This window comes from Urocampus carinirostris, chromosome 9 (assembly GCF_059441175.1).
Source record: "Urocampus carinirostris isolate Australia breed hairy pipefish chromosome 9, RoL_Ucar_1.0, whole genome shotgun sequence".
In the NCBI taxonomy this organism is placed as follows: domain Eukaryota; kingdom Metazoa; phylum Chordata; class Actinopteri; order Syngnathiformes; family Syngnathidae; genus Urocampus; species Urocampus carinirostris.
In genome coordinates, this window is record NC_142357.1 from 5,005,831 (window position 1) to 5,025,665 (window position 19,835).

The window sequence follows — 19,835 nt, forward strand, 5'->3', positions numbered from 1 at the left end:
CACAGTTGTGGTTGCAGATAACGACTTTCCCGCATCTAGTTAGAAAAGAAGAAATATCTGCAAACATCGACATAACATCCCATTCAGATTATGATTGCAAATTCTTCTTTTTATTATTTGATGAATTGGGAATGTCTTTGTCTGCAGCCGTCAGCTATAGGAAATACACTTGCACACTCACAAGAGGGAGGTTACAGACACAAAGGAGATGATTTGAATGAGGATGACGATGAAATAATTTTTTTCCTGCATTCTTTATGGAAAAGTAAAAACAGACAGTAGAAAAAAAAATGATGAATCGCCTTGCGCTTTAATTCACAAGGAGGCGGTTTTGGGTTGAATATTGATATGTCGGTTACCATAGCGATGCGCACGCTCTCGTCAGTAAAAGGAAATTGCCATCTGCAGACAGACTTCCGCATCCAAGACATCTCCATTTATAGTGTCTGATGAATCTCCCTCTGAGGCCGCTGCTTGGTAAAACCTGACTCGATTGTTTTGCGGGCATCCAGCATTTATGCTCACTTTGGATGTACAACTAACAAAAAACATTTACATCGCAAAGCCAGAGCTCCTGCTTCATATCAGTAGCTACATACGGGAGTTTCTAGCGCATTAGTCAGTGTTGTCATAATCACAACCACCATGATTCTGATCTCGTTATATCTGTGGCATAGAATGTCTGCTAATGGCTATCGTCTCATATTATTTTCAAGAAACCCTGTAAACCTGGCAGTGTTAAAACTGAACGAGCAGGGCCTCTTGGACAAATTGAAAAACAAGTGGTGGTACGACAAGGGAGAGTGCGGCAGCGGGGGCGGGGACTCCAAGGTCAGAGACAGTTTGATAAAACCCTGCGGGTAAACTTACCACCACCATTGGGTGCGTGGTGGTTGTACGGGGAGGGGGGTAACCGGCAGACCCTCACTGCGACACCAGCCTGACCTAAAATAGAACACAAAACCACAATGTATTGTGTATTCCCATTAAGTGCAATATTTGAATTCTTGAAAGGTATTCCCAAAGTCTTAAACGTGCAAAAGGGAAAGAAATAGTCCAGGCTTCTTTTTTTTTTTTTTCATAAAATCTGAATATATTTAAGCTGTAAATTTTAATTACTTCTCAAGCTGATGCATATTGAAGACAGCATGCCGTGTCTTTGTGATTCTCAGCTGTGACGACTTTAGAGGAACACCTTACCCTAGCAAGCCATCCGCCATATTGTTTTATGTGTTAATTAGTCAAAGAGGTTACGAGTAGTGTAGCACTTATTAGTCTGAGCGAAGTACAGCTACTGGACTACTTGTAGTTTTGATGGTGATAAAATTAATAGTGTGAACACCAGAATTAAAATACATCTGAACAAAAGCCATAAATTTAATGAACAATGGACAAGACAATAGATATAATTTAACATAAATTGTCATAAAATAACAATTTTATTCGGTTTAAGGTGTTAGATGAGAACTCTTAAGTTTGGTTACTCCTATTTCTTTTATTTCTATTTCAGATCAATAACCGTCATCAACGTAGTATTAGTCCAAAATGTATTTGTATGAGCACTGATAGGATTTTTGAATCAACCCAAATCTGTTGTCGTGTCAATCTGGAGTCACACAATAAACCATTTCAAATTGACAATGACAATCCAACTGAATGGAAAGAAGGTTCAAAAAATAAGCGAAGAAAATACATCTCTTGTGTTTTCCAATTGAAGGAATCCCAAATCCATTCGTATCGCTGGTCTCAAAGTTCAGGAGTCCACAGTCAAGGTCAAAGGAATAATCCAATTTCCACGGCGACCTTGATGTGAAGGTCTATGAGGAATCAGATCTCTGATGGGGATGTCTATGATAAATCAGATTTTTGTTGGATTCCTGGTTTAGGTCAGCTTGCCACTCGAATCATTGAGATTTCCAGTCGCCCGAGGATTTTCCTGGGATGGAAAAAAAAAACCTGGCCAAAACTCATTGTAATCTTTTTTTTTTCTTTAAATCATCACCGACTCTGGGTGGAGTCAAAATGAAGAAAAGGGGAGATTTGGCTTTCCAAGCAATGCCCTTTTAACAATTGCTAGTGATAATCTCAGGTCCTGTCTGTCGTCTACCCTAGCGTGCGTGTTCTGCAATGACAGAAGATGTGCTACCGGTTCTTGCTATGATGTCTATGATGTTTGTTTGTTTTTTGACAAAATGTTATTGAAACAGGGAATAATTAATCATTGTTCGTTAATAAAAATAAATTATTTCATTTTTAAATTTAGATATATGATAAAATATTTAACACGATGTGTTTTTTATCTAATTTTAATATTGTATTTAAATTTCAAATTATCCTTTAATTCATTCATTTTAACTGGTGTTTTTGGGGGGATGGTTACAATTATTTTTGTGGAGAATGCCTAGGTGTTGTTGTGGATGCAGTAATGATACAACAAAGGGTGATCAGCCAAAAGGGGCAAATTGGCAAAACACACACACAGAGAGCCGCCTGAAGGGGGCTAATCGGGACCAATAAACCAAAGGCGGACGCAGTTTTAGCAGAAATGCATGAAACTAGCTGACCAAAAACAAGCAGTGAGGAGCCAGACTAACCAGAACCAACAACGAAAAGCAGCAATGGCAATAAACCTGAACCCGATCGGGAATTAACCAAACAGTATGCGGTAGGCAACCAACGAGCACCAACTGAGAGCAAACAAAACAGGAAAGCCTCTGGCAGCCCCAACACTAATGGAGCACTAGCTTGACAAAAGTATACCATCAGAGACACATGCAGCGAAAAAACATAGACAAAAGGACATAGTCCCCTATCTAAAACGAGGCGAAGACAAACAAGAAACACAAGCTATAACGGCGGCGGGTAACCCCACGCAGCCTTTGGAGTCACAAGGCCCCCAGCAATAGGATAAACAAAGTTTCATTTTCTCCAAGCCGAAATGAGCGGTATGCAATCGCTGTCCACTCAATCACTGTCTGTTTTGGAGCTGCCTCACATGTTGTTTTAGTGGGATTAAACACTTTGAAAGTGCTGTGTTCCTTCAATGACGTCACAGCTCTAGAGGAATCAAGCCAATTCGGTCGACTTTGTCTCAAGTCCCCCTGCACGTGGAATATTTTGCAACATATTTGTATAATTGTAGGTAAGAACGCTACAGGTTGGTTTCCTAATTGAAAAAATATATATATATTTGGGAATATCTTGAAGTACGACATTTGAATTATTTTATGATTACAAAAAAGCATCTTTAAAAAAAAACCTACCAGTACATTGTAAGGCAGGGTGCGCAGTGTGCCAGTTACCCAAAGTGATATAGTAATACACATCTACTGCCCTAGGGAGCCAGCACACAAGCTAGATGGAGTATTAATGCATATCACTTTGATTCCAAAGTTCTTAATAATGTTTATGCCATCTGTACTTGTGTGTGTGTGTTTGATTGTGTGGGTACGCATGTGCGTGATATAAATTGTTCTCCTTTCTTTAACCAGCTCAAGTATTAATGTGTGAATGTATTTTACTATGTTTCTCAATCAATAACATAAAATAACATGGTATAATATGTTATTTATGTTATTTCTTTGTGGTTGGAAGAATCCCAGTAAACCTAGCGGTGTTGAAACTCAATGAGCAAGCCGTCTTAGACAAACTGAAAAACAAATGGTGGTACGATAAAGGGGAGTGTGGCAACAAGGACTCCGGAAGAAAGGTTAGTCTCCATCCTGATTTTGTCTCCTCACAATAGCCCCAGCCCTGATCCTTGACTAGTCCCAAATCCATACCTAAAAGACTGTATTACACCAAACACGTTTTGCAGTGGCATGCATAGAGAAAAAAATAGCTATTCTGTATTATCATTTTTTTATGATAATCTTTTTTCAAAATAGCATTGTTCTTTGTCAAACATATTTACAAATGTATACTTTTTTTTATAGTAATTTATGCATAAGTCTACACTCTAAAAATAGTTTGGTCAAGATTAGACAAATCCAGCGTTCAGTTTCATTTGACCTATTTGACTGTTTTTATAATAAGAAAAAAAAAATCAATTTGTTTGAAATGTGTTTAAAAAGGCATGTGTATTATTTACCGCCTCCGAGTAGTAAAAAATTAAAAAGACGTCAATTATGAAAAACAAGTAATATTGATTCAAACAATAAGCAAAACTACATGCCCTATCATATAAACTTCCTTCCTTTTTTTTTTATTTTATATATACTCGTCGATCAAGAAATTTGCATTTTGTTTTACATAAAATGAGCCTCACTTAAAGAGAGCCGTAATAATTTTCTGCCATCTTGCTGCTATGGGTACCCAAAAACCTCGAAAAGACTAGGCAAAAAATTAAAAGATGGTGGGGGTCACTTTGAGTGTCGTAGTTTGTAGTCTTCCTTGTGCTTTGTAGCACTCGTTTTCAGTTGCACTACATGACGGAGCAACATTTAGTGTTGAATTGATGTACATTGCCACTTTAAAAGTTGTTGTTTTTTAAAATTACTACAAAACATTTTGTTTTGTTAAAACAAACTCATGTAATTGCATAAAAACAAAGAACGGCATCATGCCATGAACATGTTTTATGGGGAATACTTGGAATATGACAATATTTCAACATTTTTTTTAAAGATTCTGAGGAATAGCAACCTTTTTGATCCCTCTAATGCATGAAGGGTTAATGCTAGTTGCATGCTTTAAACCTAAGTAAACAGAAACCTCTTTTGGGGAGCTTTTTTAGGGTGCTGTCTTTTCACACGAGGCTCACATATGGGTGTGTGTCGTTCTGCTTGGAAACTTTACCTCGCCTTTATTTCCTAGTGCCGTTAAAACTTGCCTTTGATTGGACGGCGCCTTTAAAACACGAACTGTGACCATTCTGGTTGGCCAAATACTCCATCACTCAAATAACAAAGGGAAATTCTAAACCCTAGAAAAAAATTCAGTGCCTTGCGATTACACAATCGAACTACGTCACATCGGAATATAAATCGGTTGATCGTACAGCCCTACTGTCCGGTGAAGATGACATCACAAATGCTCAGTTAAATAATTACAGTTAGGCGACTACTGGGAAAGAAAAACATAATGAGTTACAGTTCACAGTTACTTCATTTAAAAAGTAATCAAGTTACTCCCCAGATTGCTGACACCAGAAGCGTTATTCCCTAGAATACTGACACCCAGAAGTATTGCGTTACTCTGAAACTAACCATCTAGTTACAAATCACCGTATATACTTGCATTGAAGCCGACTCCCTTAAGTTGTTTTAAAATAGCCACATAATAAGAGAAATAAAACTAAATGTGTACACAAACCTGTGGAATTAGTGAACACTAGATTTCTTGGCTTGTGCAATCTTTAGAGCTTACAAGCACACTTAGCCGAGACCCCTGATGTCCGTTTTGTATGTTGGCTTCAAACAATTATAACATTTCTTTTTCCATTTCTGGGTACTGTCCAAGATGTTTTGTTTTTTTTCTAAAATGAGGAGAACATCTCCATTAAGAAAAATTCACTGTCCTCATACTCTGCGCTTGAGACAAAACCACCATAACATAACCCCTACCCTTCTTAACCGTTGCTGGCCGAGTATGGGTTGTATCGTGAGCGAAGGAGGAACAGTTAGCAATTAGTGGACGTTCCAATTCGTGATCTGCTTTTAATAATAAGCAGCAGAGTAATGCACAATGTTGTAACAACAGTTGAGTTACAAAATGTTATTAATAACGTGTTAAAGTACTCGTTACAGAGAAAAGTAATTACGTTCCTTTGTAACGTGTTAGTCCCAACACTGCAGTTCACCAGTTTTCTGAAGCAAAACCATGAATGGTCAATAGTTAATAGAGTCTGAGTGTTTGGTATGTCATCTTCAAATGAAAGCATTCTAAAAATGGAAGCACCCAGGATGGATAAAAACAGTTCAATATTGCTTCTTAACTCATATTTTACAACTATAAAATGATGCGCTCAGACCAGTAGAGGTCAATACAACATAATAATGCCAGGGAGTCCTTTGGGCTGATGTCCTCTTTAAGTATATTTACGATTGCTCCACAATTAAATGCATTTTGTCCAGATGCCCCTATAGGTAAAGAAAAAAATAGTTAAAGCTTTTTTTCCATTTTTGTGATAAGTTACTCAAGTTGAGTTTGATAACTGTGCTTCGTGAGACATGCCTGGAATGTTTTGCCGTTGTAAAATTTGTTGGTGTGTGTTTCTGAGTGCGTGTGATTTTAATTAACATGTCTTGATTCGTCAATCTCATGTACATTCTTTAATGTATTTCTGTACGAATGAAGAAGTTTACCGTGAAACTGGTCAAAACATTAGGTCTGCTCATAAATGTGAGTCAACCCGTTTAGTAAATGTAGAATTTTGGCTTAGCTTTGCATTTGAATCTATGTTGTGTCCCTGGAAAAAAAAAGGTTTGATGACAATTTTTTTTCAAGCAGATACTAAGTACAGTATTGATACAACTAATGTGGATACAAACATTTTGCTATCAAAACTGATAGTAGCTATGGAGGTAGAGCGATCGTTTTAGGATTAAGGGATCCCAGTTCGAATCCTGGCTTGTCCGTGTTACATGTCGAAGTGTCCTTGGGTAAGACACTGAACCCCCAATACCCCCAATAATCAGGTTAGCGCCCTACATGGCTGCACAGATCACGGCCGCTATTGGAAAATGTGAAGCACAATGTAAAGCGCTTTGGGAAGTCATTGACTTGAAAAGCGCTATATAAATGCAGATAATTTCATTTCAATAAGACATGGTATCTGCACTACAAGATTCCTGGTATCCTTGACCCCCATTCCCTTAAACTCAATTTACTACCAGAGTACTCAAGTACTCAAGAATTTGCATCCATAACCCTCGAATGCAATGATTGTCTTGGTAAAGTGTCGCTAATATTTTGACCAGTGATTATACTATTTGTATAGTTTTTATTCACTGAATGCAAACTTTGGTTTAGGGTTGTGTGTTTTGTTTTAGAGCAGTGTTTCTTAACTGGTGGGTTGTGAACCAAAAGTGTGTCTCGTACTTGTTTACAGTGGGTCCCAGGTCTTTGATTACTTAACGGTAGTTGTTATAATGCCCAACAGATGCCCATTGACAGACACCATTTTACAACACAGAAAAGAGCAGTAAAGTTTGTTTACACATGTTGAGCCTGGCTAAGCGCAGATACAGCAAAGACTATGAAAGACTGAGATTTGATTATCGTTAAAGACAGAGGCTCAGTGTGTTTTGTGCCTCAAGGTGTTAGCATATGAAAGCATAAAGCGGTTATTACATGTTTGTGCATGTTGGGTCTATTTAAAAATGCTCAAACTACTAAAGTGAAGTGTTCCAGCTAATTGAGCATTCCTGAAGTCAGACCAGTTAAGAACCACTGCTAAAGAAGAATAGTTTCAGTTTACCGTGTACAGTATGCGAGTAGTGTGTGTAAATGGAAACATCCTCAGTCTATCATCAGTACGTAAAAGTTAAATGTTACCTGTTGCTATGTTCCAAAACCTACGCTAACCAATCGGCTCTTCTGGTCCCTTCCTTACTCCAGGACAAGACAAGTGCTCTGAGCCTCAGCAACGTGGCCGGAGTCTTCTACATCCTGATTGGCGGACTGGGCCTGGCCATGCTGGTGGCGCTGGTGGAGTTCTGCTACAAATCACGGACCGAGTCCCGTCGAATGAAGGTGTCCACCGCGCGAGCCGCTGCTGCTTCAGCTGCTCAGGCCTTTCACTGCTCAGCCTTAGACAGTGGTGCTAGCGCCCCCTACACAGAGCTGCAGAGCTATGGCCTGTACGCCAACAACACTGTTAAGATATAAGGGCAGAGCACTGCAACGGGGTAGGAAAAGTGATCAAGCTATGATGATGATGATGATGACATCCGCCTCCTCATCTCCCGCCCATCTACCCGTGGCCACAGTAGGGCCTTCCACGGCTTGCATTGCAGTTCAAACGCTCTCCTGTACCTTCTCTTTCCTTCTGTCGCTCCCCTCGCTCCGTTTTCGTGTTACCGAGGGCCTGCAGATGTCCTCAATTGCTTAATTCACAATTTTCCTTATGCCTGTCTCCACCAAACATAACTACTTCCTCTAGGTCTACCAGCCTTACAATTTACAACATAGACAGTCAAACCTGCAGAACCCATCCCCACTGTTCTTCTAGCTTGGTCCATGCTTGACATATGTATTCTTCAACATGGAAATAAAACTTGCGATATCCAGTGAGCATTTGGCAGCATTCATAATTACCGTGGGTAGTGTTGAATGATATTCTCCCATACACTAGAACGGGGGAGGGTAACCAATATGGATCTTATACTATTTTGCGTTGCATACCCTTGCACTAGAAGGAAGTAAAAATTGTGAATGACAAAGGAAAATATAACTGTAACAAAAGTAGAACATGATTTCGAATGTAATTCACTTCGGTAATGGATGGAATTGAAGATAAAGGTACAGTTTTCAAGTATTTAGGTATCTCGCCAGGAGTCGTTTGCAACGTTTTGATCTCATTAAACATAATAGGTGACATTACGGGTCATAGAAAAGTTTCTACCTCCCAATTTCTGCTAAGGGTAACTCGTCACTTTTTTCTGCATGACCTATTAGCATTGTTTTGAAATCTTGCATTTTACGCTTGAGTGGCCGAGGTTGCCAAATTGACATTTTATCTTTGCACGTGGCTCGTAGATGCAGCCAACATAAACCAAGCTTTATTCGTCCTGGACAATACCATGAGTATTTTCATATATTACAGTTTATCAGTTTTACAGTTTGCGACACAATACTGTATAATCTTTCTTTTGACCGTTAATTTCAGCAATGGTAGACAGAACCAGCTAAGAGCAGGTGTACTACGATGAGCTAGCTGCTACAGTGTGTTTTTGGCAGTTGTTTGTTGGGCCCCTTTTTTACTATTCATTGCGATAACTATGAATATGGTATACAGAAGGATAACAGGCAGTGCTAAAATAAAAGAGTGGTCTGAGAGCTGGCTAGGACCGCCTTAAAAGTTTCAACTATCATCTGAAAATGAAATTGCCTATATCTAACTACGGCTCATTAATTGCAAATGCATGTGCTCTTTTTGCAACATGCGCACTATGCTTGCTGGTTAAGCTGTTTAACACAACCCCTTTTTTACATATATTGACAGCCTTTGCACAAAAAACATAGCACACACTGAAGTCCTTCGTAGGTCTGTACAAAAATACAACAAATAAGGTATAATTAACATGGTTATACTTTAAAGTATTAAGCACCCAATCCTAAATAAAATGCTAAATAATTAAAACGTTTTTTTTAAAACGCTGTTTCATATTTGTATTATATAAGGCATATCTGTCAGTTGCAGCTCTATTCATCTTTTGATTTATGGCAAAAGCAGTGAAAAAATATCCTGTATAAAAGTGACTCCTGTTTAAGTATTATAACATATTAAAAGTGTAAGTGGTAATTTTCTTGCAAGCTTAAAAATATATTGAAATCATCTGAATGGCATTGAACAATGGACAGTATTTCCTCTATCACTTACCATGTGAAATTACATTTTTAAACTTATCAAATATTTCACAGCCCTTCTTCGTCCTTTTCATTTTCCATACTTGTTTGCGTCTTTCTAACTTCTTCCATTTCAATATTTGTTACTTCCCGTTCCACCACAATCACCTCTTCTAGGCTGCATGTTCTTTTATTTATCTCATGCATACTACTGGCGCTGGTGGTTTTTCATCGCTATCCCCTAAACAGCATCACATCGTCTCCAAAGTTGTCAAACTATAAACATAAAATAAAAACCTACCTTCTTGTATTCAATACTTTTCCACTTGGCATACATGTCATTAAATAAATATTTTGAACCTTTCATGCAACTTTTAGCAAGTATAAAAAGGTATATACAGATCAAAAAAAAAATGTGGCCGGATGTAGTCATCAAAACTAATCATTATCAGTTGTTATTCACAATGACTTTATGTATTTACATGCAGTCAATATTTGTAATTTCTGACAGTTGAAGTGACCTGTTAACAACAACAACATACCATCTCAGGAGGAGTTGCTACTATAGTGATGGATTTCAACTTACGTCAAAACTGATTTACAACCAGTTGGTTGAAACCAATCCTGGCTGTAAGTCCGATTTTACTTGTATACTTATCTTTTCTAGTAAAGTAAAATCTCCCAACATTGAGTTAATATGTCAAGTCATAAAATCTCTGCAGGCAAACAGTTACGGGGATGACTGTGCACGAAACCTAAGCGGTGGCAGTTTTGTTGTGAGAAAATAACAAAAATCAAACAACTTGAAGTCAGTCTACACCAAAATAAATTAAAATACCCCACCATCCAATAAAACGGCATGGACACCTAAGAGTCCTAGAATTGGCACGGAAGTATAACCCATATAGTGTAAAAGATATTCCCCCTGGCTCTAAAAATGTACTTTTCCAATCCATCGTTCTTCATGTTAGTCAAGAACATATGTGCTGGGTTGCTCACCTGACGCAGGAACTTAAACACATATGTACGAATATAGATCAACAGCAACATCTCTTCTTTTGTGAAAATAACCATGAAAATATCGTGGCAAAGGTATTCCTTTATTCTTTTAGTGAGTCAGAGCGAAAGTTTCCATACATACATTTGTGAGTGAGATACAATGCACACTCTGCAAATAGGCAAAAAAACTGCAGAAGGCAACCCGTGTCTTGGTATGATATTCTAAATGGACAAAAACTCTAGTTATTACAGGTCATTGGGTAAGCTTACACACAGTTTTTTTTTAAAAAGTAGCACCAAAGAGAGGATATTTGGGTGTTTATGTATTAATCTGGTTTTACAAAGCGTGAAAAAAATGCCCAATGTTATGTTTTTAAAATGGTTTTTGCCTTTATGTAAGTTAAGAAAGGAATTTATGTATTGATTCACATGTACTTATGCACACATACTGTAGACAGACACTCATGTTGGTGGACAAGTATAAGGCAATTTGAATTAAGAGGATGCATCTATCTACCTCTGTCACTCTGAATAAATCTGTCCCCTACTCCTGCTGCTGCTCTTGCTGACTGTTTCGCAAAGCTAGGCCCATTGTGGTGAACATTCTTTATATGTATACCATGTTTATTGAAATACCTTATTGCGTTTCAGTAGCCTAAAAGTACGTGTTATTTTCAATATATCTTTACAAAGAAATGTTTCCCTTTGTGTAGCTTATCCATTTAATTTAGTGATCAAGCACCAACTTGATTCAACACCTCCTTGGTGTCTCGTTGTTGCAGCAAGGGTAACTTTTTTATTTATTCTTAATCAGCATTCTAACGGAGACTCAATCTGTATGCTTATAAAGCTTTTAATGCGCTGTTTGGCTTGAAAAGTAACAATGCTGGTCACCCTCACGTGATCCTTAACGTTCTAGAGCCTAGGTGCTTTGTCAAAAATGAATCATTTCCCAAAATGTCGGCAGACGCGAACAACTTTCTTTCATACTTTACTGTTCCTGCATGATGTTGCCTAATCAATTATTACACAAATAAATGGCCCGAGAGGTCCAAGAGCTGTGATCAGATCCAGCTCACATTTCTCAAATGGATGGATGGCTCAAGTCGACACTAGGACTTGCTGTACCTGCCAATACATTTTAAACTGAAAACCCAGAGGATTGAAATATGACAAGGCACACACACCCTGTGGATGCACACACAAATAAGTAATTTATGAAAGGTATCTTCCGATTACACATGGTTCCTTTGGTAAAGAAATTGAGGGAACGCTTTCAGGAGCATGTTGCTATTGGAGATGGAAATGGGATTAAGTTTAAGAGGCACTGCCATTTTTACAGTCATGCAACAGAGTTTTATCTAAAAGTGAACTCTCATCACTTTATGAGTTTTATAAGTAAAGGACTACCAGGAAAGTATTAGTCATGTGTGGTGAAGTTCATGTCTGGTGAGGCGCAGTCAGATTTACAAATAGACAAACCTACATCGTATTTGCCATTTGATTGACAGAGTAAGGAAGTAATATATAAACTCTAGAATAAAAAAACGTCTTACCATAACTTCTATTTGAAGGGTATACGCTGCTTCTTTTGAATAAAAACTTAAATAGATAAGACATGTTCCATTATGAAAAGAAAGTAGTCAATGCAGCAAAAAAACATGACTGGATGCTTGAGTTGCTTTTAGCTTTCAAACAGGGTTCGTAAAGGTTCTTGAAATCCTTGAAAATGCTTGAATTTTAATGTTGTGTTTTCAAAGTCAGGAAAATGCTTCAATTGTGGGTCAGTGCCATGTTTCTAGGCAGTCTGACTCTATAGACCACATAGCAAACGAAGAATTATTTTCATAAATGCATGAAAATGACGCCATCACACCTGCTCTGGTGGCTTGTCATTATGTCGTTGAAGCATCATCACCCCCTTTTGGTGGCACCATAGAGGAGATCTTTATTCATAAAACCGACTTTTTGGGCTCCCAAATGGCTACTCAGATTTTTATTTTTTATTTTTTTTTTTAGTGATATATTGTCAATAATAATAAAACAAGATACACCAAATGAAAATTGAAAATATTGACTCTTCAGTGCTATAAATAAATGAGGCAAAAATGCTAAATAGATACTATTTGCAATTCTGTTTTAACTAATTTAGACACAGATCCAAATTAAAATAATTAAAAGAAAAATTAAAGATCAGCAGTCTCTAAGATTCCATGATTGAGTGCACTCAGCTTCGTGGAAATCAATATAATTAAAATGAGTCCAAATTTGGCTCATTTTGTGGCTCTTTATACATAAAGTACTTAATTATTACCCAACACCTATAGAGGGTGACGTCGACAACCTGCGAGTGCATTGTAGAAAGGAATGGCAGAATTTTTAGTTTACAGCATCCCATTGACAAAAAAATATAGTAAATCATAGGTAGGAACACATCCAAATAGCACAAAGTGAGTGCTATCAGCAAGATAGCGACCTTATTATAATCATCAAAGTAAACAAAAAATAAATGTTCTTTCGATCGGCGGTGGATTTCTTACTTCGAAAGTACTGGAAAATTTCAAAAATTGGCTTTGAAAATTGCTAGAATTTGGCCATCAAAAAGGTGTGAGAACCTTGTATAAACAATCTCACGGGGGAGGGTTTTAATTATTTCATGATCATGTCATTTTTAAGCAAAAGGTATCGGATCGTTATCGATCAATAAACCCAAATATATGTATTTGTATTTACGTGGATTAGATGGATACCAAAATTCTAGAATTTCCCACCTCTAACGTTCAAAAAGGCCGATAGTAATCAAAAATAGAGTAGTGATTGCCTTTTTTTTTAAAGCTTAAACCACTCATTTAATAATTGCTCTTTTCCCCAGCAGTCCATCAACGAGGCCATGCGCTGCTCCACCCTGACCAGAATAAGCGGGAATGGGAGCGGAGGCGAGAACGGACGACTCCTCAGCCACGATTTCCCCAAAACCATTCAGACACTGCCGTGCATGAGCCACACTGCCAGCATGGGTCTGGGCGCCTCAGGAATGTGATCAGGTGACAGTACGAAAGGGGTGGTGGCCAGGGTGGAACAGCACGAGCGCCGGACTCTGCCGGACCTCCAATAGAAATCGTGGCTCTGTGGTTTTGACTTTCACCCATCAATTCTCCCGGCTTTGCCCGACCGGAACGAAATTTCACTTACTGCCAAAATGCACTCTTCAAACGCCGCTCATGGCGACATATAAACTGGAAATGTTTTTATTCTGCGGTTGTTTCAAAGAAAGACAGTGTTAGAAGACAAGAAGTGTGCTGCAATAAAGAATTTGGGTGTGTTTTTGCTTATTCTCATCTCTGGGTCCACCCCAAGAAACGTGTGTGTGTTTTGTCATCTAAATGGATTGTTGACTTGTGTCCTTGTGCAATAGCTTCCTCCTCGACTGCCAACCCCGAACCACTGTAAATTCTGGACTACAAGCCACTAATTTTTGTTAAATTTACACAATGTTTTTTTGTGGTGTCGAGTATCAAAATTGCATCTTTGGCACTCTGTCGCAAAATTCCCAAAAGGTTGCAGGGCACTGAAGAAAACGGCGAGCTACTCATTTTTACACCACATGCTCTCTGAATTCAAAACACTGCAGAAACAATTTTGACGCCCTTCGAGAGAAATTAGCTCATGTTTTTGCCCACATTATCTATATAATAAATAACAGGAGCGAAACGGGAGATTTAAAAGTATTAACAATATAATGACGTATTTCAAATTTTCACCTAAGAAGCATGTCGACAATTTATACATCCATATTGATCAGCAGTAGAAATTATCCATCAAAACACTCACTTCTCCTTTTGTATTATCTGTGTCAAGGTCGGCTAGCTGAAGGTTCCTTTAATCCTCGAGAAACGATAACAAATGAATGCAATTTGGTCTATTACCGGGACAACCACAAATGACGACAACACAAAATCTGGCACTATTTTTCACATTATAGCTGCCCTCCCAATGTATATGTATTGTGGCTCTGAGGAAAACTGCAAACTCCTTTTTTTCACAACGTCTGCACCACAAATACAAAACACAGTGCTGACGTCAGCCGATATTTACTCCCTTCAGGGAAATAAGTCCATGTTTTGCCAACATTATCTATAAAATACATAAAAGGAACAAAACAGGAGGTTTTACATTCCAGTACTACACTTTATTGAATATTTACATTATACTTTAAATATTTCAACTTTCCACCCACAAATTCTGTCCTTATTCTATACATCCGAATTGAACAGCCATAGTAATCCTCTATCTAAAACGCGACCTTTCTCTTTCCGTATCTTTGGTGTCAATGTCAGCTAGCTGAAGTTTTATTTAATCCTTAAGGAACGATAATAAGTGAATGCAATTTGGTCTTACATGACGGTCTTTACATATAGGTCTCACATTTTACACGGCCTAGCCCTCATTTGTGTTTTTGGCGCAGTAGTAAATATGTGCTTTTCTTTGAAATAGCCGTCTTGAATGTTCAGATGATCCGATAACACAAGACGTAAACAGCTCGGGCAGAACTGAAAGGCCTCAACAACAACGACAAAGGCCAGAACGCCAAATTCCCCACGTGGTTGGCGCGAGCTGTGCGCTGGGGTTAAAATGTAACAAATGGACGTAAATTTGTTTATTTTTATGGCTATTTAAGCCTGAGGCTTAAAATCCGGTGCACCTTGTACAAAGACAAAATTGAGTTTCTTCTTAAATTTAAGCATGCAGCTGTCAATAAGGTGTGCCCTGTAGTCGGGAATTTACGGTACCTACAGAGTCGATGGTGTCTGTAGTGAAGACAAACAATTATGACGACCCCAATAATTTAAAAAAAATTTTCAGGGACATGCCTGCACTTTTATCATGCCTTCATGTAGTATGTAGGATGACCAAATGCAGCATTGTTTTAAGTACACGGTTCGCACTAATGTCTTGTAAAGATTCAAGTTTTCCTGATGAAAGTCCTTGGCCAGTCTACAAAAACAAGCTGCTCTTGTAACACGCCATGCCTTGTCTTTGTGCCATAGCACCATTATTTGTATGTGCAACAATTTTTCTGTTCAAGTTCCTGAGATAGAAATGTCACACCATTGCAATATAGTGACTACGAGGGACCTTCCACTGTATTTCGCTGCTTTGAAATTTTCGGCGTGTCTGAAAACGATTAGCAGAACACGTCGAAAGACAAATCTGCCGGCAAAAGTTTTCATAAAATCCAGAGTAATCACTCGTTCTTGTTCACTCTGTGATGTATATAATGTGATTTTCAGCTTATTCCTTTTAATGAATTGCTCTACTGCAATACTTCAAAAAGTACAGTGATACATCTACATACGAGCTGCTCTAGATACAAGAACTTTAAAATACGAGATGTATTTCGAAAAGAAACCTTGCCCGACATACAGTACGATATAAAACAAAATTCTGAGAGAACAACATTGAGGTATTTTATTGACACTTAGAACCCTAAATGCACCGCTGGGTACGCAACACCATCGATGCTCCTGCCGGGTCGGGTTTAAAGTCATTTTATTATCCTCTCATTAATCTTATTACTGTATTATATTTTTCAATTACCATTTGTCTTTGTGGTGAAGAAGATTTATTTTATAGCTATTTAAGGTTGACATTGGTGCTTTTGGAAGGCCAGGAGCGGAATAGTTAGTTTTCAATTATTTCTCATTGGGGAAAATTCACTCAATACATGAGCAATTCTAGATTCGAGCACAATCGGGGAACGAATCAATCTCTTATGTAGAAGTATCACTGTGCTCATACCTCTCTCATTTATTCAACTTAAAATTACAAACTTCGATAGGGTTTTATGTGATGGACCAGTACAATGTGGTATACTGCCACTTCCTAAGAATGTTTTTCAAAAAAAAAAATTACTCTTACATTTTTTAATCTAATTGAGGCATATCCTTAAATACTTTCATTGGTTCATCAGATGTCAGCACGTCCCACAGATAAGGTTGGACATCTCTCTCCCTCGGCCAGATTTTCTGAGGGGATTGCAAAGTATTAGATCTTCCAAGAGATAAAGTCTCTACTGAAAGTCAAGTCATTTTTATTTGTATAGCCCTTAATCACAATTAGTCTCTAAGGGCTTCACAAGGTATTACATATAATAATAATAATAATTTCCTTTGTATTGTCATTCTTTGTAACAATGTACACAGAACGAAATGTCGATACACCTGACCCGTTGTAGCGAGCCGATGCAGCCGCAGCCAACAGAGGCCGCCGCCATTTTAAGTTTAGGTTATTCGTATGCTATAGAGTAGAAGTGAGTTTTAAGCCTAGAAAGGGTGGGAAAACTTTTTGAGTTGCGGACCGCAAAAACTTTGCAGAAGGGAGGATAACAAATTATTGATTGGATTCCCTTGTACCTAACTATGCAGTCTGCAATCTGATACCTAGACAATGAATGAGGGAAAAAGATCATGTAAGCATGTCAATTTGTTATCGCAAACAGATGTATCTCCTTTTTTGGTAAACAGTCCATTTAAGGTTTTTTTTAGGATACCAGTGAGGATATACATCAAAGAATAATCCAACCCGCAGACATGTACTTTGTGTATTTCCTTTCTTGATCTATAAAAAAAAATTGAATCACATTGGTTTTGAAACAAAGTTAAATTTGATATTGCGCATTGAAGAACTCAAAATGCAAATTGGCTAGCTCAGGAGTCTTTTGAGCTAGCCCGATTGTATTTTGAGTTTCTCATTGTGTACTATAAAAAAGGACCTAATGCATTACTCTATTTTAATTCTAAGCGGTTTAAAGACAATCAGATAAAATTACGCTGTTTAAAACAATATTAAATTATTTATAACATATATAACATCAAGTAGGTGTCTGCATATATATATATATATATATATATATATATATATATATATATATATATATTCATTCATAACATGTAATGCAACAAATTGGATAGGTCTACATAATCTTTTCTGTTCTTGAATTGCCGGGGTATTGAATTTAAGACTATTGGCAGATACAAACAAATCAAATCAATCATTTGGTTTCCTTGTGGCGTGGCCTCGCCGCTGAATTCTTTAACAAAATGCGAGAATAATGAACAGAACAAAATGAACAATTAAAACATTCCATTTCACTCATAACACCGCTTCTATTGTAGAATATTTCAAGTCAAATACGTGAAAGTAAAAACGCAAATATGTGTGTGAAATGACATTTGTCACCCTCCTCGCAAATTGTTCTTGCTGAAAGCAATGATTTCACCTGAAGGTGACTTCAAGGTTACCTCTCAAGCCGGTTGTCTGACGTCCCAACATTTACTGCTGCTTCCTGTATGATGTGGATTGTTTTGTTCTTCCTTTTCTGCTTTTGAAACTAAAGTACCAAATTGAAAATTCAACGTGCTTGATCTTCTTCATGACAAGGCAGTGTTGTTTATCGAAGTCGTACATAACAGCGGCTACGATGTATATAAAAACAATTTCCTCTCTTCGAGGTTTGCTTTGCAGTCGCGCCATTGTGTACCTGAACTGCGTGAATAATTTTACTTCCGTCTTTTTGTGCTGTTGTATTGATTTGGACACGGTGTTCCTTAAACGAGGCTTCATATTCCGAGAGGTTTTATATTCCATAACAGATTTATAAGAAAAATAAATGTCAAATTAAAAAAAATACACTCAATGTTTGTATTATAGAGAATGGTTGGTTTGGCTGTGTTTTCACACATTCAACAGCGTAAAAAAATGAAAGATTTATGAAAGTGGAGAAAAAAAATTGTGTGGACAAATCTGTTGAAGTTTGGGTTTATTTTTTATTTTATCTTTGAGGTTTTAAAATGTTTTTCTGTTTGTCCTTTTAAGTGTGAGTAACTTAACAAAACATATTTTTAAGTGTTGTTTTCCTTTTTCACAATATTTAATTCTTAGAATCTAGTATCCCACAATTCAGAGAGGTTTTTGTTGTTTGATTTATCTTCAGAAAGCGTGTCAAAGAATCTAAATATTGCTGATAAAAAACGATGAGTGTTGGAAATTGAGGGGGGGGGGTGTTTTTCTAGCCAAAGCATCCTGGAAGGAATTCATCGTGCTTTTGTAAACAAATAAAGTAATAAACAATGTATATATTTGTTCATTGACAGCTGTGTTATTTAAATGATGCCCTTGCATGACACGACATGACTCTTGCTCTGAACAAATTGATGTTAGAATATCAGTGGTGGGCAATGTTCCCTCTAATTTTCCACGGGTCTGGGCGTTCACACAAAGTCGGTGAGTAACGCTTGAAACAACAGTGAGCAACAGCAATCCCAATTGTGGCAATTAAGTCATTAGTAGTACGATACACAACTGTATTTAATCACATTTTTTAGTGGAAGTACAATGTCAGCAACAAGATTGACTTGGTATAATTGGAAATTATTTGAATACAACACAAACTTTTTCTTCTTTTTCCCTGTTTTTTTCTATTTTTTTAAATTCCTTTAAAAAATCTCATTGTGTTTATTTTTTCCTAGTTATTACTTTTTTTGTTCTCTATTTACTTTTTTCCTTTGTTTCTTTTTTTTTCTTTTTTTTGGCTTTTTCTGATATTTTTATCTTCTTTTTCTCTTGCTTTTCACTACTTTTTCATTTTGGTATTTTTTTCTTTTCTGTTCTATTACCCTTTCCTTTAAGTCATTTTGTGCATATTTCTACATACTATTTGGTCATATAGGGATGAAAGAAGCAAAAACAACCTGAAAAAAGACCCAAAAGAGCCGGTTCCTTTTAGTGAGCCGAGCCGAAGAAGCCGGTTCTCGAAAAACTCTACTGACTTTACTCAACTTCGTTCTACTTCGACCTTGACTTCAAAATACCGCATTTTGAACACTACATCAGGGGACCCCTTGTATTTTTACCTTCATGCAAGGTAACTTTGACTTAATTCGCTGAACCAACAGTTTTATCTACACTGATGTTTTGACTCAGGGCCTGCAGAGCTCATTGTGAGGGCATCCAAGTAGATTTCTGTCCCTGGCAACAAAGATTAACTTTAATGTGATTGGTTATATGCTTGAATACCAAGGCACAGATCTGGAAACAGTGCAACCAGAGGAGAAGCAATGAAAGGAAGCAGGCATACAATTTGTAATGATTCCATTTAAGTATTTATAGACAAAATATAATTAACCTCTCACGATTCCACTATTTGTAACCCAGTAGAGAAGGCCCTGATGACCCACTGTTATAGAATATACCTGCAAAGTGCATGTGTGGAAGTCCAAAAGTATGCACTTATCCCCCCAAAAAATATGTTACGTTCTGTCTGACAT

General features: G+C 37.5%; 1 protein-coding gene across 8 annotated transcripts in view; it reads left to right on the top strand.

Moving 5' to 3' along the window:
- Window positions 1-18,643, top strand: part of gria1a (glutamate receptor, ionotropic, AMPA 1a) — a 151,072-nt gene extending 132,429 nt beyond the window's left edge. The window contains exons 14-16 of one of the 8 annotated variants that reach the window (XR_015851370.1): window positions 717-831; window positions 7,561-7,930; window positions 13,385-13,421. Coding sequence is in view for 6 of the 8 variants with exons in the window: in XM_088344299.1 (XP_088200425.1) it covers window positions 717-831; window positions 7,561-7,695; window positions 13,382-13,549 (418 nt within the window). In the remaining 2 variants the exon portion in view is untranslated. Of the gene's footprint in view, window positions 1-716; window positions 832-3,594; window positions 3,710-7,560; window positions 7,931-13,381 lie in introns of those variants that run through there. The other 7 variants (XR_015851371.1, XM_088344299.1, XM_088344301.1 and 4 more) reach the window with 7 other exon arrangements.
- The last annotated feature ends 1,192 nt before the right edge of the window (window positions 18,644-19,835 follow it).